At 47.8% G+C, this 16,638-nt stretch overlaps 1 protein-coding gene across 2 annotated transcripts in view; it reads right to left on the minus strand.

The window, feature by feature from the left end:
• The window catches only part of traf3 (TNF receptor-associated factor 3), a 92,037-nt gene that overhangs the window by 11,069 nt on the left and 64,330 nt on the right, over positions 1–16,638 (minus strand). For both annotated transcript variants that reach the window (XM_084307388.1, XM_084307387.1), the window contains exons 9-10: positions 14,462–14,554; positions 1,145–1,285 (exon numbers count right to left, since the gene is read on the minus strand). In XM_084307388.1, coding sequence (XP_084163514.1) covers positions 1,145–1,285; positions 14,462–14,554 — 234 coding nt within the window. The remainder of the gene's footprint in view (positions 1–1,144; positions 1,286–14,461; positions 14,555–16,638) is intronic.

Here is a 16,638-nt window from a genome sequence, read left to right on the forward strand (position 1 = left end):
AGTACGGTAGAACTTATATATACACAAGACAGGTGCGTGATGGGTTATATACATGTATACATTTAGAACTTATATACACAGACACATGCAGACATTTAGAACTAGATATAGTTCTAAATACAATAAACATGTTGATTTCTAGCATGTTACACGTTTCTCCATATCTGATTTTAGTATTGAGGACATTCTCTGCTACCAATATCCAGTTTTAGCCTGGTATCAGACCCATATGGATACTCAGTGTCTGGTAAGGCTGTCCCCGAAGCCTGTTTTTGGGATTCGAACTTCGTCAGGGTTTTTAATTAAATCTTTATTTATTTATTTATAATTTATTTATTTTTATATATAAATATCCTCAAACTAAATCCTCAATTTGAATAAAGTGATTAATCTGATTAAATTAGCCTTTTTTTTTTTTTTATTAAATCAACTTTCTTTAATGAATATAACGCATCAGTTTATTTTAGGGATGTTCAATATTGGCTTTTTTACCGATACCGATATAGTCCAACTCTTAATTTCCGATACCGATATCAACCGATACCGATATAAGCAGGGTTTCCCCCCCAAAAAAACGGAATAATTTCAGGTAATTAACATTACATATCTCTTGTCGTGGAATTAACACAACATTATGCATACTTTTGACAATAAATAAAATCAGAATTAGTTCTTACTTGCTTGCCTGGGTAAATAAATAATTTTTTTCTTCTTTAAAAAAAAAAAACGATACCGATAATTTCCTATATCACATTTGAATGCCAATATCGGTAGGCCGATAATATCGGACATCCCACTTTATTTTAATACTATAATATTAGTGTAGCCTAATCTTTATCTGCAACTGTGAAGAAAACCCCCATTGGTTTAAACAGAATGAATATTTATTTATTATTATTAAAAATTTAAAATTTAAATGTTGATTTAGAATTCGAATGCCAACGTAACGAACGAAGGTTCGAACGTTTGGGCTCAGCTTTAGTGTTGCAGGTCCCAGGTCTGCTGTTAGTGTTGCAGGTCCCAGGTCTGCTGTTAGTGTTGCAGGTCCCAGGTCTGCTGTTAGTGTTGCAGGTCCCAGGTCTGCTGTTAGTGTTGCAGGTCCCAGGTCTGCCGTTAGTGTTGCAGGTCCCAGGTCTGCTGTTACCTGCATGGCGGCCATCTTCTGCTCCAGCTGCCTGGTCTTCTCTCTCGCCTCCTCGTTGTGGCTCTCCAGCTCCGACAGCCGACTGCTGAGACCCGGTAAGACCTTATAACGTTCCAGCAGCTCCGCCTTCACATCCTCCACCTACACACACACAAACGCACACACACGCACACACACACACGCACACACACACACGCACACACACACACACACACGCACACACACACACACACGCACACACACACACACAAAGAAAAAAACATGGCTTTGGTTATCAAATATTAATAGCTTGCACTATTACAAGGTGTGTTATAAGGCGATGTATGTCCCATTACAGCATGGCTGCTGGCCAGAAACCAGTGTGGTGGAAGGACGTCTGGCTCTTCCCTCAAATACACGTGTCCCATCGTCTACCATTACGTCTCCCCCTCACGTCTACCCCCGCCTCCCCCTCACGTCTACCCGCGCCTCCCCCTCACGTCTACCCCCCCCCCCTCACGTCTACCCCCCCCCCCCTCACGTCTACCCCCGTCTCCCCCTCACGTCTACCCCCTCCTCCCCCTCACGTCTACCCCCGTCCCCCGCCTATATCAACATGTAAACACTATATATCTAAACGTGTCATATTCTAGGTATTGTAGCTCTATATCAACATGTAAACACTATATATCTAAACGTGTCATATTCTAGGTATTGTAGCTCTATATCAACATGTAAACACTATATATCTAAACGTGTCATATTCTAGGTATTGTAGCTCTATATCAACATGTAAACACTATATATCTAAACGTGTCATATTCTAGGTATTGTAGCTCTATATCAACATGTAAACACTATATATCTAAACGTGTCATATTCTAGGTATTGTAGCTCTATATCAACATGTAAACACTATATATCTAAACGTGTCATATTCTAGGTATTGTAGCTCTATATCAACATGTAAACACTATATATCTAAACGTGTCATATTCTAGGTATTGTAGCTCTATATCAACATGTAAACACTATATATCTAAATGTGTCATATTCTAGGTATTGTAGCTCTATATCAACATGTAAACACTATATATCTAAACGTGTCATATTCTAGGTATTGTAGCTCTATATCAACATGTAAACACTATATATCTAAACGTGTCATATTCTAGGTATTGTAGCTCTATATCACATTTGGAACCATTTATTTTCACTTCAACAGGCTGTAACTGAGGGGTACAATTCCCTGACTGTATTACTAGATATGATACTTACTACCACTACCTTTGTACTTAATATTCGGCCACCCAGTACACGGCATAAATATATTATCATGAACACTCTCACGTAGATGAAACGGATCCAACACAAATGTACGAATTAGAAACAGGTCTTTATTTCCTACACAGCGATGGTGTGTAGAATAAACACTTAATCACTTAATTACATTTATGAATTGAAATAGTATGCACTTTTATGGCAAGGAGTATTCGTCGGTATATCAATAGATAATGTCCAATCTCTGAAGGCGCAGGTGGTAAATATACGACCTGGAATAGTTAAGGAATAACAGCAATGATACTTTAATGATTATAGGCTGGATACACTAGAGGGGGTTAATCCGGTCGCTTGTAAGCCGACAGGAGTAGGAGGGGGGGGGGGTAGAATCCAGCTGCCTCGTCCGGCCAAGGTTATCCCAGGAGAACCCACTGTAGTGCCGTTCAATGCGCCGGCGATCCTTGGACCACAGATGAAAGCAGGTGGACTCTTTGTGGGCCGGCTCTCTCCGGTCCACGGGGGAGAGATGTGGAGAGACCTCGTCTTGCAGAGCGTCTCCTCACCTTGCGTCCTCTCCAGGGGGGGGGGGTTCCAACACACGGTAGTGTCGGGGGTCTTTATCCATAGAATAATCAAAGTATCCAAAGCATAATCCGTGCCTGGGAAGGCGGGCTGTCGTCGGTAGAATAATCCGGTATACAGGTCCACTCGCTCGTCGGCTCTGGGGCTCCTCGGGTGCAGCTTCACATAGGGTCAACCACCCTGGGTAAGCAGCCAGTTCTCTGCCCGAAACGATGGGGTACTGACTACGGTAGTATTCTCACCGCACGAAGCACTATATATTAACAGACTATTATTAGCTTAATAGACTACGTCCAACTCGACGATATAGTGCCAAATATGACTATTCAAATATTAATATACACGATGTCTCAATACCGATGGTAGGCCGAACTTGGCCTTACTCCCACACGTGGCATCGCGGGGAGGCTTTACGTCTGTGACTCTATTGGAGGGTAAGAAACTGGACTGAAAAGAAAGTCCTACTTTAGTAGCGCAGTATATATACGCACTATGAACAAATAGTCCCATTAGTGGTGCGGTAGCCAAATTCCTACGCGGAACTAGGACTTGTTCGTACATGTCGAGCGGTACGTTTGAACTGGGTCTGAGGGGTATGGCAGCCTGGCACCAAGGTCTCGACCAATAGTAGAATGGAGACTATTATGGGATGTTCAGTAGGCTAGAATGGATATTCAATGCATATTGTACAAGGAATATACAAGGGATATCAGGGAATATTAGAGAATATACAAATACAATTAAATATATATATATAAATAAATATATATATTCGGTTTAATCTGGCCCTTCACAACAGCCACCCCCTGAATAGGTCCCAGACCTAATCAGTTAAACGGAGACAGATTAATCGCGTTGTCTATTTACACATAAGGGTTTGCTGTAGGGGTCAGTCAACTTCACAAAGTCATAGGGTTGTAGGGTCATGGTCATCATCGATTGTGTCTGGGAGTCGAGGCAGTTCTATGAGCCTTGCCACGGGACGGGTGTAAGTGCGACCCTGGACGAGCACTTCAGCTGCTCGGACCTTGCCGTCGGCACCGGTGATCACTTTGCTTACGCGGCCGGCCGGCCACATAGCTCTGGGCAGTGATTGATCAATAATCATGACGACTGTTCCTCCTGTCAAATTGTCTCTCTCCTTTACCCACTTCTGGCGGGTCTGTAGAGACGGTAGGTAGTGCAGTAGGAAACTGTTCCAAAACTTGTCGGCTAATACTTGGCTGTACCTCCACATTCGTCGGCCGTTCGCTTCTTCAGGCCGGTACATTGTCTGGGGTAATGTGGGATCTAGCCGCCCCATCAGGAGTGTGTTGGGGGTAACTGGGTCGATATCCGCCACATCACTGGAGACATATCCGAGGGGCTTCGAGTTAAGTACTCCCTCAATCTCCGTGAGGACTGTCATTAGGACTTCTTCCGCCACAGTCTGGGCCCCAAGTACTGCGTACAGGGCTGTCTTTATGGAGCGCACTTCTCGTTCCCAAGTGCCACCGAAGTGGGGTGCGTTTGGGGGGTTGAATTGGAAATCAACCTGTGCTGGAGCGAGGTGGGTCTTAAGTTCTGGGCCCATAGCTTGGAAGCTCTCTCTCAGCTCTCTTTCGCCGCCTTTAAAGTTTGTCCCATGATCGGACAATAGGGTAGACGGTCTTCCTTTCCGTGATATGAATCTACGGAAGGCCATAAGGAATGAGTCTGTGCTCATGGTCGGGAGAAGCTCGATGTGTATCGCTCTGGTGGTCATGCATTTGAATACAATACCCCACCGCTTCTCGGTTCCTCTTCCTTTCTTTATGTGCAGCGGGCCAAAGCAGTCCATACCCGTTGAGTGGAATGGCTTGTCACCGATTCAGAGGCGACATGGAGGAAGGTCAGCCATCCTTGGTATGCTGGGCTGCGCGCGCCACTTGCGGCAGTCTAGACATGTTCGTTGGAAGCGTCGTACCGCCTCTCCAGTAACGACGTCTGATTTCCGCGAAGACTCTTTCTGCTCCTGCGTGATGTACATCCTCATCGTATTTCTTTATAATCAGCTCTGTGACCTTGTGTCGGCTGTTCAATACGATCGGGTATTTAATGTCATCCGGTAGATTGGGGGCTCTGCGTAGGCGACCACCCACTCTGATGAGGGTGTGAGCGTCGCTCTCGGGGGCCAGGTGAATTAATCTGCTGTCGGATGGGACGGGCTTTCCTCCCTGTAGACAGGCCAATTCATCGGGGAACGAGTCTCTCTGGGCTCGCTGCAGTAGAAGCAATTCTGCTTCCTCGTAGTTAGCTGCTGACATATCAGCGGGGGACTTGCACTCCGGGTGGTACCGCAGGAATGTTCTTTGTTGTGCACTCTCTATGGACGTGCAATCGTTTATGTTAGGGTCGGTGGAGGCTACGGTGCTCAATCCACAGAACACAGACTTCTTAATTTCCACCCCCTCTGGACTTGCTTCCCTCGGGATAGGCATGGGCCACTGTCCTTCCGGGAGTCTTAGGAATGCGGGGCCGTCACTGTAGACATTGCGACGGGTGAGGTCATCCAGGGGCATCCCCCGGGTGATGACGTCAGCTGGGTTCTGTTTTGTATCAACGTAGCGCCACTCTGTTTCTCCGGTTAACTCTTCGGTTAAGTCTTGAATCTCGGTGACTCTGACTCCCACGAAGACTTTGTACTTGCATGAGTCCGATTTGATCCAGGCGAGTACCGTCGTGGAATCTGACCACAGGATTGTTCTAGACACCGGTATGGTGAGCTCACGTTGGATGAGCGTGGCTAGGTGCGCTCCGGCTAGGGCTGCGCAGAGCTCTAGACGTGGGATAGATTGTTGCTTGCGTGGGGCTATTCTCGAGCGGGCGAGGACAAATGCTGTGTAGATCTCTCCCCCCTGGTCTTGGGCCCGCAAGTAGGCTACTGATCCGTATGCGACCTCTGAGGCGTCACTGAAGACGTGTAAGTCCATTTTACATGTCTCTGGCCTCACCGTGGGTGGGAAGTAGCTTCGGCGCATATTAACGCCTGGGAGTGAGTGGAGCTCCATCTCCCACTCTCTCCAGGTGGATGCAAGGTGTGCGGGAATGGGGTCGTCCCAGCCCTGGTCCTTGTCCCACAATGCTCGTACAATCATTTTTGCCCTGGTGGTGTACGGTAGAATACATCCTAGCGGGTCATATTGTCGGGCGAGTGTTGTGTACACACTCCGTCTGGTGGTCGGCGCCGCCGCCGGCCTTCCCTGCTCCGTAGTCAGGGGCTTGTGTCTGTAGTGAAGCGAATCTGTTTTGAATCGCCACACCAATCCCAGGGTCATCTCCTGGGCTTCTCCCGGGATTGTAGCCATCCAGGTCTCGCTGCTGGCTGCCTTGTCCTCGGAGGAGAGGCTGCGCAGTACTTGCGGATCGCTGCTGGCCCACTGCCTGAGATCAAAGCCGCCTTTGATCAATGAGGCGCGGAGTTTAATCAGGAGAGCCTCGGCTTCTTCCTGGGTTGAAAGGCTTTGTAGACAGTTGTCTACGTAGAAGCTGTTCTTTACGCTGTGTCGGACCTCTTCGTCCGCTGCTGGGTCCTCTGCTACATGTTTCTGTAGTGCAAATGTCGCACAGCAGGGGCTGCACGTCGTTCCGAAGGGGAGGACTTCCCATTGGTAGATGGCTGGGTGCTCATCTCCTGGCTTCTCTCTCCATAGGAACCGTAACAGGGGCTTGTCCGCCTCTACTAATCTCACCTGCAGGAACATTCCTTTAATGTCCCCGCTGATGGCCACCTTTTCCTGGCGGAAGCGGAGTAGAACGCCGAGTAGGGAGGGGCCGAGTGTGGGACCGGGCAGTAACTCTTTATTCAGATTTTGGGATCCGATCTGGTAGCTGCAGTTAAATACTATGCGGTCTTTACCGTTGTGATGGACCTTGTGGTGGGGCACGTACCACGATTCAGTGGTCTGGTCAGCCTCTTTAATGTCCATCTTTGTGACGTGTCCCGCTGTGATGAGCTTCTCAATCTCAGCGCGGTATACACTCTCTTGGGCGGGGTTCTTGGCTAAGCGCCGCTCCGTGTTCAGCAGGTACCGTTCTATGGCGTCTGTCTTGGCGTGGAAAGTAGGCATTCCTTCTCGCCGCAGGAGTGGCGTGGCGTATCTCAACACGCCGTTGACCGGGACTCTCTTGGTCCCTGTCTCGAGGAGGTGAATGGCGTAAATGTCATCTTTAGAGCGAATGTCTTTCTTTCCATTCTTAAAGGGCATTTGTTCCAAGCTCCATAGCCGCTCTACGTGTTGCAGGAGTGCGGTTTCTCCCTCTGTGACTCGGGAGTGGAGACATCTAGTGGCTGTACTTCGGTTGAGAGATTTGGCGAGCGGGCCTTGGAGAGTCCATCCCAAACGGGTCTCGACTGCTGCAGGACAGCCTCGGGGTCCGGTATGAACCCGGTCTATCGGGACAATGAGGTCTGCATGGTCGGAGCCTATCAACAGGGTCGGCATAGCATTGTCTATGAGCGGGATCGGTAACTTGCGCAGATGTGCATATTTCTCCATCAGCTTGGCGACGGGGTATGTGTACCGCGACAGTCCTATTTCTTGGCTGGTGAAAGCGTCTGCAATCTGGTACCGTCGCTCAGGCTGGCCGCTTGCTGCGATAGAGAATGAGACATTCTCGCCCTTTATCGTCTTCAAATCTCGTCTTATTGTCCGAATTGTCATTTGGGTTTCGCTTCCCCGCAGCCCTAGCTGGGCCGCAGCGGAGGCGAGCAGCAGGGTCTTCTCTGACCCGTCATCGAGGACGGCGTAAGTGTCCAGGACTTTATTCTGGTGGCTTAGTGTCACACGCACTACTTTTAGGAGTACTCGGGCTCCACTGCTGTTGGCGGGATCGATGTACATGACGCTCGCTTTGCGGCTGGATGGTGCAGGTGAAGGGCGCCGTCTGTTACTGTCGTGAAGTATGTCCAGATGGGCTCCATCGCACTTGGTGCACCTTTTCTTTAAGCGGCATTCGGCTGCCATGTGTGAGCGCGCACAGCGAAAACAGCGCTTGTTGGACTTTATCCATTGACCTGCTTCCTCCGCGTTCAGCTTGGGGAAGGAGTCACATTGCGCTAGCCAGTGTTCTTTCTCACAGTAGGGGCACACTATCTTCCACTTCTCCGTTCTGGAGGGGGTACTGTGGCTCCTGCTGCTCGGTACTGACTCCGATTGGTGCATCACAGTCACCGATCTTCTTCCATCATTTAGTCGTCTGGTTCCTTCTCTGGAGCCAGGGGTGCTCCGTCCGAATGTATCTAGCCGTAGGCTGCCGACTTCTCTCGCCAGGAAGTCTGCTAGATCGAGGAGGTTCGGTTCGGGGCCATTCGGGTCTCTGTGGTCCCTCTGCCGCCTAAAGCGCTCCTGACGAGCGGGCGGCAGCTTCTCCAGGATCCTTTCCACATTTGAGTTGGCGTAAAGTTCATACTTCCCCTTCTCTCTTTGCGCTCCCAACATCCCTACCAGGGACTGCACTCTGATGGACAGGTCGTCCAGTGCTCGATTGTCTATTGCTGGGGGTAAGCGGTCGATGTGTCGGATCTCCTGGATCACGTAATCCCATATGCGCCCATACCTCTGGTCCAATGCTACCAGCGCTGCTGTGTATGGGGTGGTGGAAGTCGCGTAGGCGAGCGCTATATTATGTGCGCGGGGCACCTTTAAGTGCTGCAGTAGGATGGCGTATTTGTGGCGTTCATCCAATACATCCACCAACATGGTCTCCAGACACATGCGGAGTTCTGTATACTGGGCCCGGTTCTCTTGGGTGAAGTCGGGTACCATAGGCGTGCCAATGTATGACGCTGACTGTGGATACATCGGCGAGCGTTGGGGGAGAGGCCTCCTAGGCGAGTCTCCTCCCGCTCCTTGGTATGGGCTGGTACCGGCAGTGTACCATGGCCCGCTTGTCCAGGTGCTGTTCCTCGGTGCGGGTCGTGCGTTGTGCTCACCCGTGTATAGAGTCGGGGGTCTGTAGCGCAGCTCCGCGGGAGTATAGCCTGGGCTGTACCGGACCTCCTGGTCCGGTAGAGTACTGTGCTGTCTTCGGGCGCGGTTCTCCTCCTCTTCCTCTTCGTCTTCAGTTAGGTCATCCAGTGCTTGTAGTCTCTGGTTTAGCCTCTCCACAGGATATGCTGCTCCTTCCCGGTTGCTAGGTCTCGCTTGGACCGGTGGGGGGAGGTGGTCTGTGGGGGGTATAGACCTCGTCTGTTGGTCAAGTTCAGGGTTGTTTACTCGGCTAGGGGATGCCGCCCTGGAGGTGTGTCTAGACGAGTTCCTGGAGCCTCTGGCGGAGGGAGAGGGTGTTGTCCGTCTGATCAGCTGTTCTATTAGTTGCGCTTGCTGTCTGTCGCGCTCTGCGTCCCGTAGAGCACCAGCAGCTGCTCGCTGGCTGTCTGCTCGGTCTCGGGCCACATTCTCTTCCATCTGAATGAGTCTTATTTCCAGGCGTATGTGCTCTTCTTCGCTCCGTTGCTGTAGCTGCAATCGATCGCGTTCACCCTGGAGTCTATCGCGTTCAGTAGAGGCTTTCAGGCTGACGAGGAATGCCTGCTGTAGGGTCCTCTCTGCCTCGCTGGGAGAAGGCGGTTGTATAGGGGAGCCTTCCCTCGGGGTACTCCTTGCGGAGCCTTGGAGCTCTATCTCCACGGTGCTCTCCCCGTCTTCTTCCGTGCCGAGTTCTCTCTCGGTAGCGTTGTATTCCTCCCGGGACTCATCGGGGACTACTTCTTCAGTACTGGCGGGGTGTGAAGTCATGTCTGGTTCCCACTGGTCCCCACCGTGAACTTGGTCAGTTACATTAGAGCCCGTAGGGGCCTCTATGGTCGGGGTAGTCTGGGCGTTGGGGTTAGACATACTTTTACTTTCTAGTTTTACCACGTTTACTGTTAGTAGAAGACTAGGTTGTTGACTGACAGCGTAAGCCTCTAAGTACTGAGGGAGCCGTCGTTCGCGCTGCGGGCGTTGGTTAGGAGGATCGTTTCGTGGAGTGTTCATCATAGGCCATTTCAATATTAATAACACTATATTAATATTACACTAATTACCCTCCGGCTCGAAGGACCAATTGTAACTGAGGGGTACAATTCCCTGACTGTATTACTAGATATGATACTTACTACCACTACCTTTGTACTTAATATTCGGCCACCCAGTACACGGCATAAATATATTATCATGAACACTCTCACGTAGATGAAACGGATCCAACACAAATGTACGAATTAGAAACAGGTCTTTATTTCCTACACAGCGATGGTGTGTAGAATAAACACTTAATCACTTAATTACATTTATGAATTGAAATAGTATGCACTTTTATGGCAAGGAGTATTCGTCGGTATATCAATAGATAATGTCCAATCTCTGAAGGCGCAGGTGGTAAATATACGACCTGGAATAGTTAAGGAATAACAGCAATGATACTTTAATGATTATAGGCTGGATACACTAGAGGGGGTTAATCCGGTCGCTTGTAAGCCGACAGGAGTAGGAGGGGGGGGGGGTAGAATCCAGCTGCCTCGTCCGGCCAAGGGTATCCCAGGAGAACCCACTGTAGTGCCGTTCAATGCGCCGGCGATCCTTGGACCACAGATGAAAGCAGGTGGACTCTTTGTGGGCCGGCTCTCTCCGGTCCACGGGGGAGAGATGTGGAGAGACCTCGTCTTGCAGAGCGTCTCCTCACCTTGCGTCCTCTCCAGGGGGGGGGGGTTCCAACACACGGTAGTGTCGGGGGTCTTTATCCATAGAATAATCAAAGTATCCAAAGCATAATCCGTGCCTGGGAAGGCGGGCTGTCGTCGGTAGAATAATCCGGTATACAGGTCCACTCGCTCGTCGGCTCTGGGGCTCCTCGGGTGCAGCTTCACATAGGGTCAACCACCCTGGGTAAGCAGCCAGTTCTCTGCCCGAAACGATGGGGTACTGACTACGGTAGTATTCTCACCGCACGAAGCACTATATATTAACAGACTATTATTAGCTTAATAGACTACGTCCAACTCGACGATATAGTGCCAAATATGACTATTCAAATATTAATATACACGATGTCTCAATACCGATGGTAGGCCGAACTTGGCCTTACTCCCACACGTGGCATCGCGGGGAGGCTTTACGTCTGTGACTCTATTGGAGGGTAAGAAACTGGACTGAAAAGAAAGTCCTACTTTAGTAGCGCAGTATATATACGCACTATGAACAAATAGTCCCATTAGTGGTGCGGTAGCCAAATTCCTACGCGGAACTAGGACTTGTTCGTACATGTCGAGCGGTACGTTTGAACTGGGTCTGAGGGGTATGGCAGCCTGGCACCAAGGTCTCGACCAATAGTAGAATGGAGACTATTATGGGATGTTCAGTAGGCTAGAATGGATATTCAATGCATATTGTACAAGGAATATACAAGGGATATCAGGGAATATTAGAGAATATACAAATACAATTAAATATATATATATAAATAAATATATATATTCGGTTTAATCTGGCCCTTCACAACAAGGCGGTGTTAGGTACTTCCCCAGAGTGTGTGTGTGTGTGTGTGTGTGTGTGTGTGTGTGTGTGTGTGTGTGTGTGTGTGTGTGTGTGTGTGTGCGTGCGTGTCTCTCTCTCTGTGTAAATTGTGTATGTGTGTGTCTGTGTCCCTGTTTCTGTGTGAAGTGTGTGTGTAATGTATGTGTGTGTGTACGTGTGTGTGTCTCTCTCTCTCTCTCTCTATGTGTCTATGTGTCTGTGTAAAGTGTGTGTGTGTGTGTGTGTGTGTGTGTGTGTGTGTGTGTGTGTGCGTGCACGTGTGTCTGTGTGAAGTGTGTATGTGTGTGTGTGTATGTGTGTATGTGTGTGTGTGTGTGTGTGTGTGTGTATGTGTGTGTGTATGTGTGTGTGTGTGTGAAGTGTGTATGTGTGTGTATGTGTGTGTATGTGTGTGTGTGTGAAGTGTGTATGTGTGTGTGTGTGCGTGTGCATGTGTGTTAAATATGAGAGCAGATAGTGTTTTATGATCATGACGCAGAACAAGTGGAGCAGGTTTGTCTTTAATGTTTAATTAAATCAGTTGTTCTGCCATTAATCAGCTTCATTCACGACTTGACTTTAAGATCACAGGTTAAAGGGACATTTCACTTGAACAGATCTTCAGCAGTTTACGGTCGGTCACCTGCTGGTAAACTAGCGAGCACTCCTCCGCCTGTCAACACCACCCTTCCTCCCAGGTGTCAGGCTCCTCATTCACTTCCATTAATTTTGGGGACCAGTAATATAAACAAGTATAAACAAACTATACAGACATATTATTATGTGTAATATATGTTAACACATTGGGGACGGGCCACGTATAAATCCGTGTTTCGAATCCATGCGTTGTGGACAGAGGCACGGATAAATCCGTGGGAAGTTGTTATTGCTTTTATTCCATTTTAATAACCTATTCAAGGTCGCCGAGCGGCACTGCAGATTTACCCTACTCTATGAATTCGACAAGGTGCAATACCGGCCAGATCCTCTTAGGGGCGCTATCGCGATAATGCAGTGTGCCCTGTGGCTGAACGGATCAGTCTTTTGTTTTTCTTTCAATGGAGATTTCAGTTAGCAGGATTCTAGATGTGCAGCATGTAGCTTGGAATACGTTTTGGATCGCAGATTTCACCATGCAATAAGGGGATTTATCATCAGCCAATGGACATATCGATCTACCAGATGGCGAACAATAACGGGGAAATGCTCGGGGACATCCCACCGGACCACGGTAGGATCTTTTTCACGTAAAGTACATCCCGATCGGGCCTTGTTTTGATAGCCAACCAGGCGTTCGGCTATGAGGCTAATGAGGCTAACGCGGTTATTGGTAATCGATAATCAGAAACGACGTCCACCGCCCCCCCCCCCCCCCCCATCTTCATGCATACATGCGTGAGGATCGTGCCGATCATATGCAGTTTGAGTTATTTCTGTAGCATCTGTAAAACGGAAATGCCATTGGATATAACGTTAGCAGCTATTAGCCCTGTATCTCGGCTTCCAGAAAATATACTAGTCCCAAATCCGGTATAATGCTTATATTGACATTAATTAGACTCATCCCAATGGCCCCGAATGTGTTAAAGGCACCGGTTTTATTATGAGCCAATGTTGCCATTTTTACATGATCAGTAAAGAAAGTATTTCAGAGTTAACACTGATTTATATGGTTGGTGTAGATTTATATCTCTACACCAACCACCCAGCCTAGACACCTCTGAGCAACGCCCTGGGGACCGCCTCAGCCCGGGCCCTCACCCCCACCCCGGCCCTCACCCCCACCCTCACCCTCACCCCCACCCTCACCCCCACCTTGGGAAGCACCGACTCACTTCCAGCCAAATGTCACAGCCTGTGCAATTATGGCTCTGAGCTTCAATGGGCTGCCATGCAAACTCTATTTCCCCTTTGGATGAATAGAATTGAATTAAATGTAAATCTAATATAATCTGTGGTATTATACCATTTCTAACAGTATGATATATGACACAACTCTTGCTAGTAACCTTACTATTACTACTATTACTCTGGAGGTAAAGACGTTGACCGATAACCAAAGGGTTGCTGGTTCAATACCCAGCACAAAGTAAAAACAACTAAAAACATTGGTGATAGCTATATTACAGAAATATCCCCGGCTCCATCCTACAAATTAGAGATTTTTAAAGCTCAGCTAAAGACTCACCTGTTTTCATTAGCGTTTTGAGGCTTGGTAAGCCATACATCCCCGGTCGTGTCGTGATTGTTTTTTTATTTTATTTTTTTTTATCTTTTTCCCCCTCCTTTTTTTCCTCCGATTTTCTCCCATCCCAATGTTAGTCGTTATGCCAATTCCCAATCCCCTTCCTGGTCGCTGCGCACTTACCCCCCACAGTCGGTCTGGGAGAGTGGAGGCTATCACGTGCTTCCTCCGACACACGTCCAGCCAATCACCGCTTCTTTTCACCTGGCAGCGCGGACTCTCACTGAGAGGGCGTAGCGTGTGGAAGGATCACACTATCCCACTCAGGTCCCATCCGCGCTGAGCAGGCGCCCCGACCGAACTGTAGGAGTCGCTGTTTACAACGACCCGGACCCACCCCGCCAGCTTCTCCCACCCTCTAATACTGCCAATTGTATTAGTGTGAACGGCCAGCCAAGCTGGTGACAACCCCGGAGCTGTGAGCTGGATTCGAACAGGCGAATCCAGCCGCTCCGGGGTTGGTGACGAACGCAATCTCCGTTACGCCACCTGACCGCCCTTGTGTCGTGATTGTTTTAATGTATTGTAGCTTTTGATTTTGTGTGTATACTGTATTTCTAGTATTTCTGTTTTTATATTGTAAAGCACTTTGGTGCAACTTCGGTTGGTTTTAAACTGTGCTATATAAATAAAAGTTGACCCTTGACCTTATAGATGTGTTTCTGCTCCTTGTACCTGGCGACGTGACGTGCCGGTGAATCCAGTGCTTCTCACCTTGGCTTCCAACGTGGCGTTTCTGGCCAACATCAGCCTCAGGTGCTCTGCTGCGAAGTTAGACTCGTGTTCCCTCATGTCCTGGTTCAGCCCCTGAGACCAAGCATCAGCTATTATCATCAGTGAGGAATATTACTATTCAAAGCATCAGCTATTATCATCAGTGAGGAATATTACTATTCAAAGCATCAGCTATTATCATCAGTGAGGAATATTACTATTCTAAACATCAGCTATTATCACCAGTGAGGAATATTACTATTCAAAGCATCAGCTATTATCATCAGTGAGGAATATTACTATTCAAAGCATCAGCTATTATCATCAGTGAGGAATATTACTATTCAAAGCAGCAGCTATTATCATCAGTGAGGAATATTACTATTCAAAGCATCAGCTATTATCATCAGTGAGGAATATTACTATTCTAAACATCAGCTATTATCATCAGTGAGGAATATTACTATTCAAAGCATCAGCTATTATCATCAGTGAGGAATATTACTATTCAAAGCATCAGCTATTATCATCAGTGAGGAATATTACTATTCAAAGCATCAGCTATTATCATCAGTGAGGAATATTACTATTCAAAGCATCAGCTATTATCATCATCACATCAGTGAGGAATATTACTATTGTGACGACCCCCACTTCACCTGTCAACACATCTTGCGCCAAAGACGAGTTTACTCGTTATTGCCCGCCAATCGTTGTGCGCCAACAACGAGTAAACTCGCTTTTATGATCGTTATTTCCTTTATTCGCTATTGGCATTCATAATTCATCCAGGAAGGCTCCGGGAGCCAGCTGGACCCTGTCTGATATGGCAACGCCTCAATACCGCCGCCTGGTGGATTTCTGGCAAGTTGCACTCCACTCTAAACCGGAAGTGGCGCTCTGTGCATCGGGGAAAAAGCTCCGGCAGAGATATCTTGTAACGTGGATCAAGATACACACTCGAGTGCATGGGATCGCTTTCGAGACGCAAGAATCAATATGCTTTCGGCGTTTATTGCGTCATACAAATGGAAAATGGATCTAGCAGATCGACATCAAATAATTGGAAATTAAAATTAAAAATTTCATTGCAATCTATCCGATCGACGTATGGTGTCGTACTAAAGAAAGCCGTTAGTGACAATCAAGGAATCATAAACGACCCCGCCCCCCCCTTTCCTTCACGCATGATTGAGCATAATGTATAGCGAATTTTTTAATATAGCGTGTATAGGAATGAAACGCCAATCGATTATGTGTAATACGTGTCGGGGCCTATAACGCGTGTTCTAGGAATTACTGCTATACAGTCTAAAAACATACTTATATTCTCGACGGTACTAACACGACAATGTATGAATGGAAAAATATAACGTTCCCACATCCGGAACGATAGATACCCGATGTTGAATGGGCCATAGTAATATGGATATAGCTATAATATTTAAAAAGTTATAGCCCTGCAAAGAAGGTGAGCCACTCCATAGGGTTACAGCACTGGCAGAGAGTGGTATAAGATGGGCAAACTGCATGGCGCAGAATGTGTTAATGGTTGAGTCTGCTGTCTCTCAGGGAACATGGTGGAGTGGGAGGCTCGTTAGCCCAATTTGACTCACCTGGGCAGTGAGAGCTGCCTGCATGCAGATATGTGTCCCTGGTTAACTCACTCATTGTGCTTTTCCATCTACCAGGAACAGGTTGCGTGAATATTTTCCCTAACAGAGTTGCACTTCTGCGTTCTGATTGGCCACTGACGTTTCTGGTCATGTGACATCTGCGCCAATCGTGTGACGCCTGTTTCTGCGCCTATTTCCGGGTCTAACAGCCTGCAAACTACCTAACACCTAGTTCTATCACTGGTTAAGCTTAGGCGACTCTTTCGAAGTTGGTTAAGGTTAGAGTTTGGAATCAGGGCTGGTGTTCTATCGCCCTGCTCTAAGACAAACTCTAACCTTAACCAACTTCGAAAGAGTGCCTAAGCTTAAACAGTGATAGAAACAGGCGTCACACGATTGGCACAGATGTCACATGACCAGAAACGTCAGTGGCCAATCAGATCTCGCAAACCGAACGCGGAAGTGCAACTCCGTTAGGGAAAATATTCACGCGAACAGGTTGGCAACTACCCCTTCAATCTTTGATATTTGAATATTAACACTTACACCACACCGCATCAC

Source organism: Notolepis coatsorum, assembly GCF_963971535.1.
Source record: "Notolepis coatsorum genome assembly, chromosome: 2".
Lineage (NCBI taxonomy): Eukaryota > Metazoa > Chordata > Actinopteri > Aulopiformes > Paralepididae > Notolepis > Notolepis coatsorum.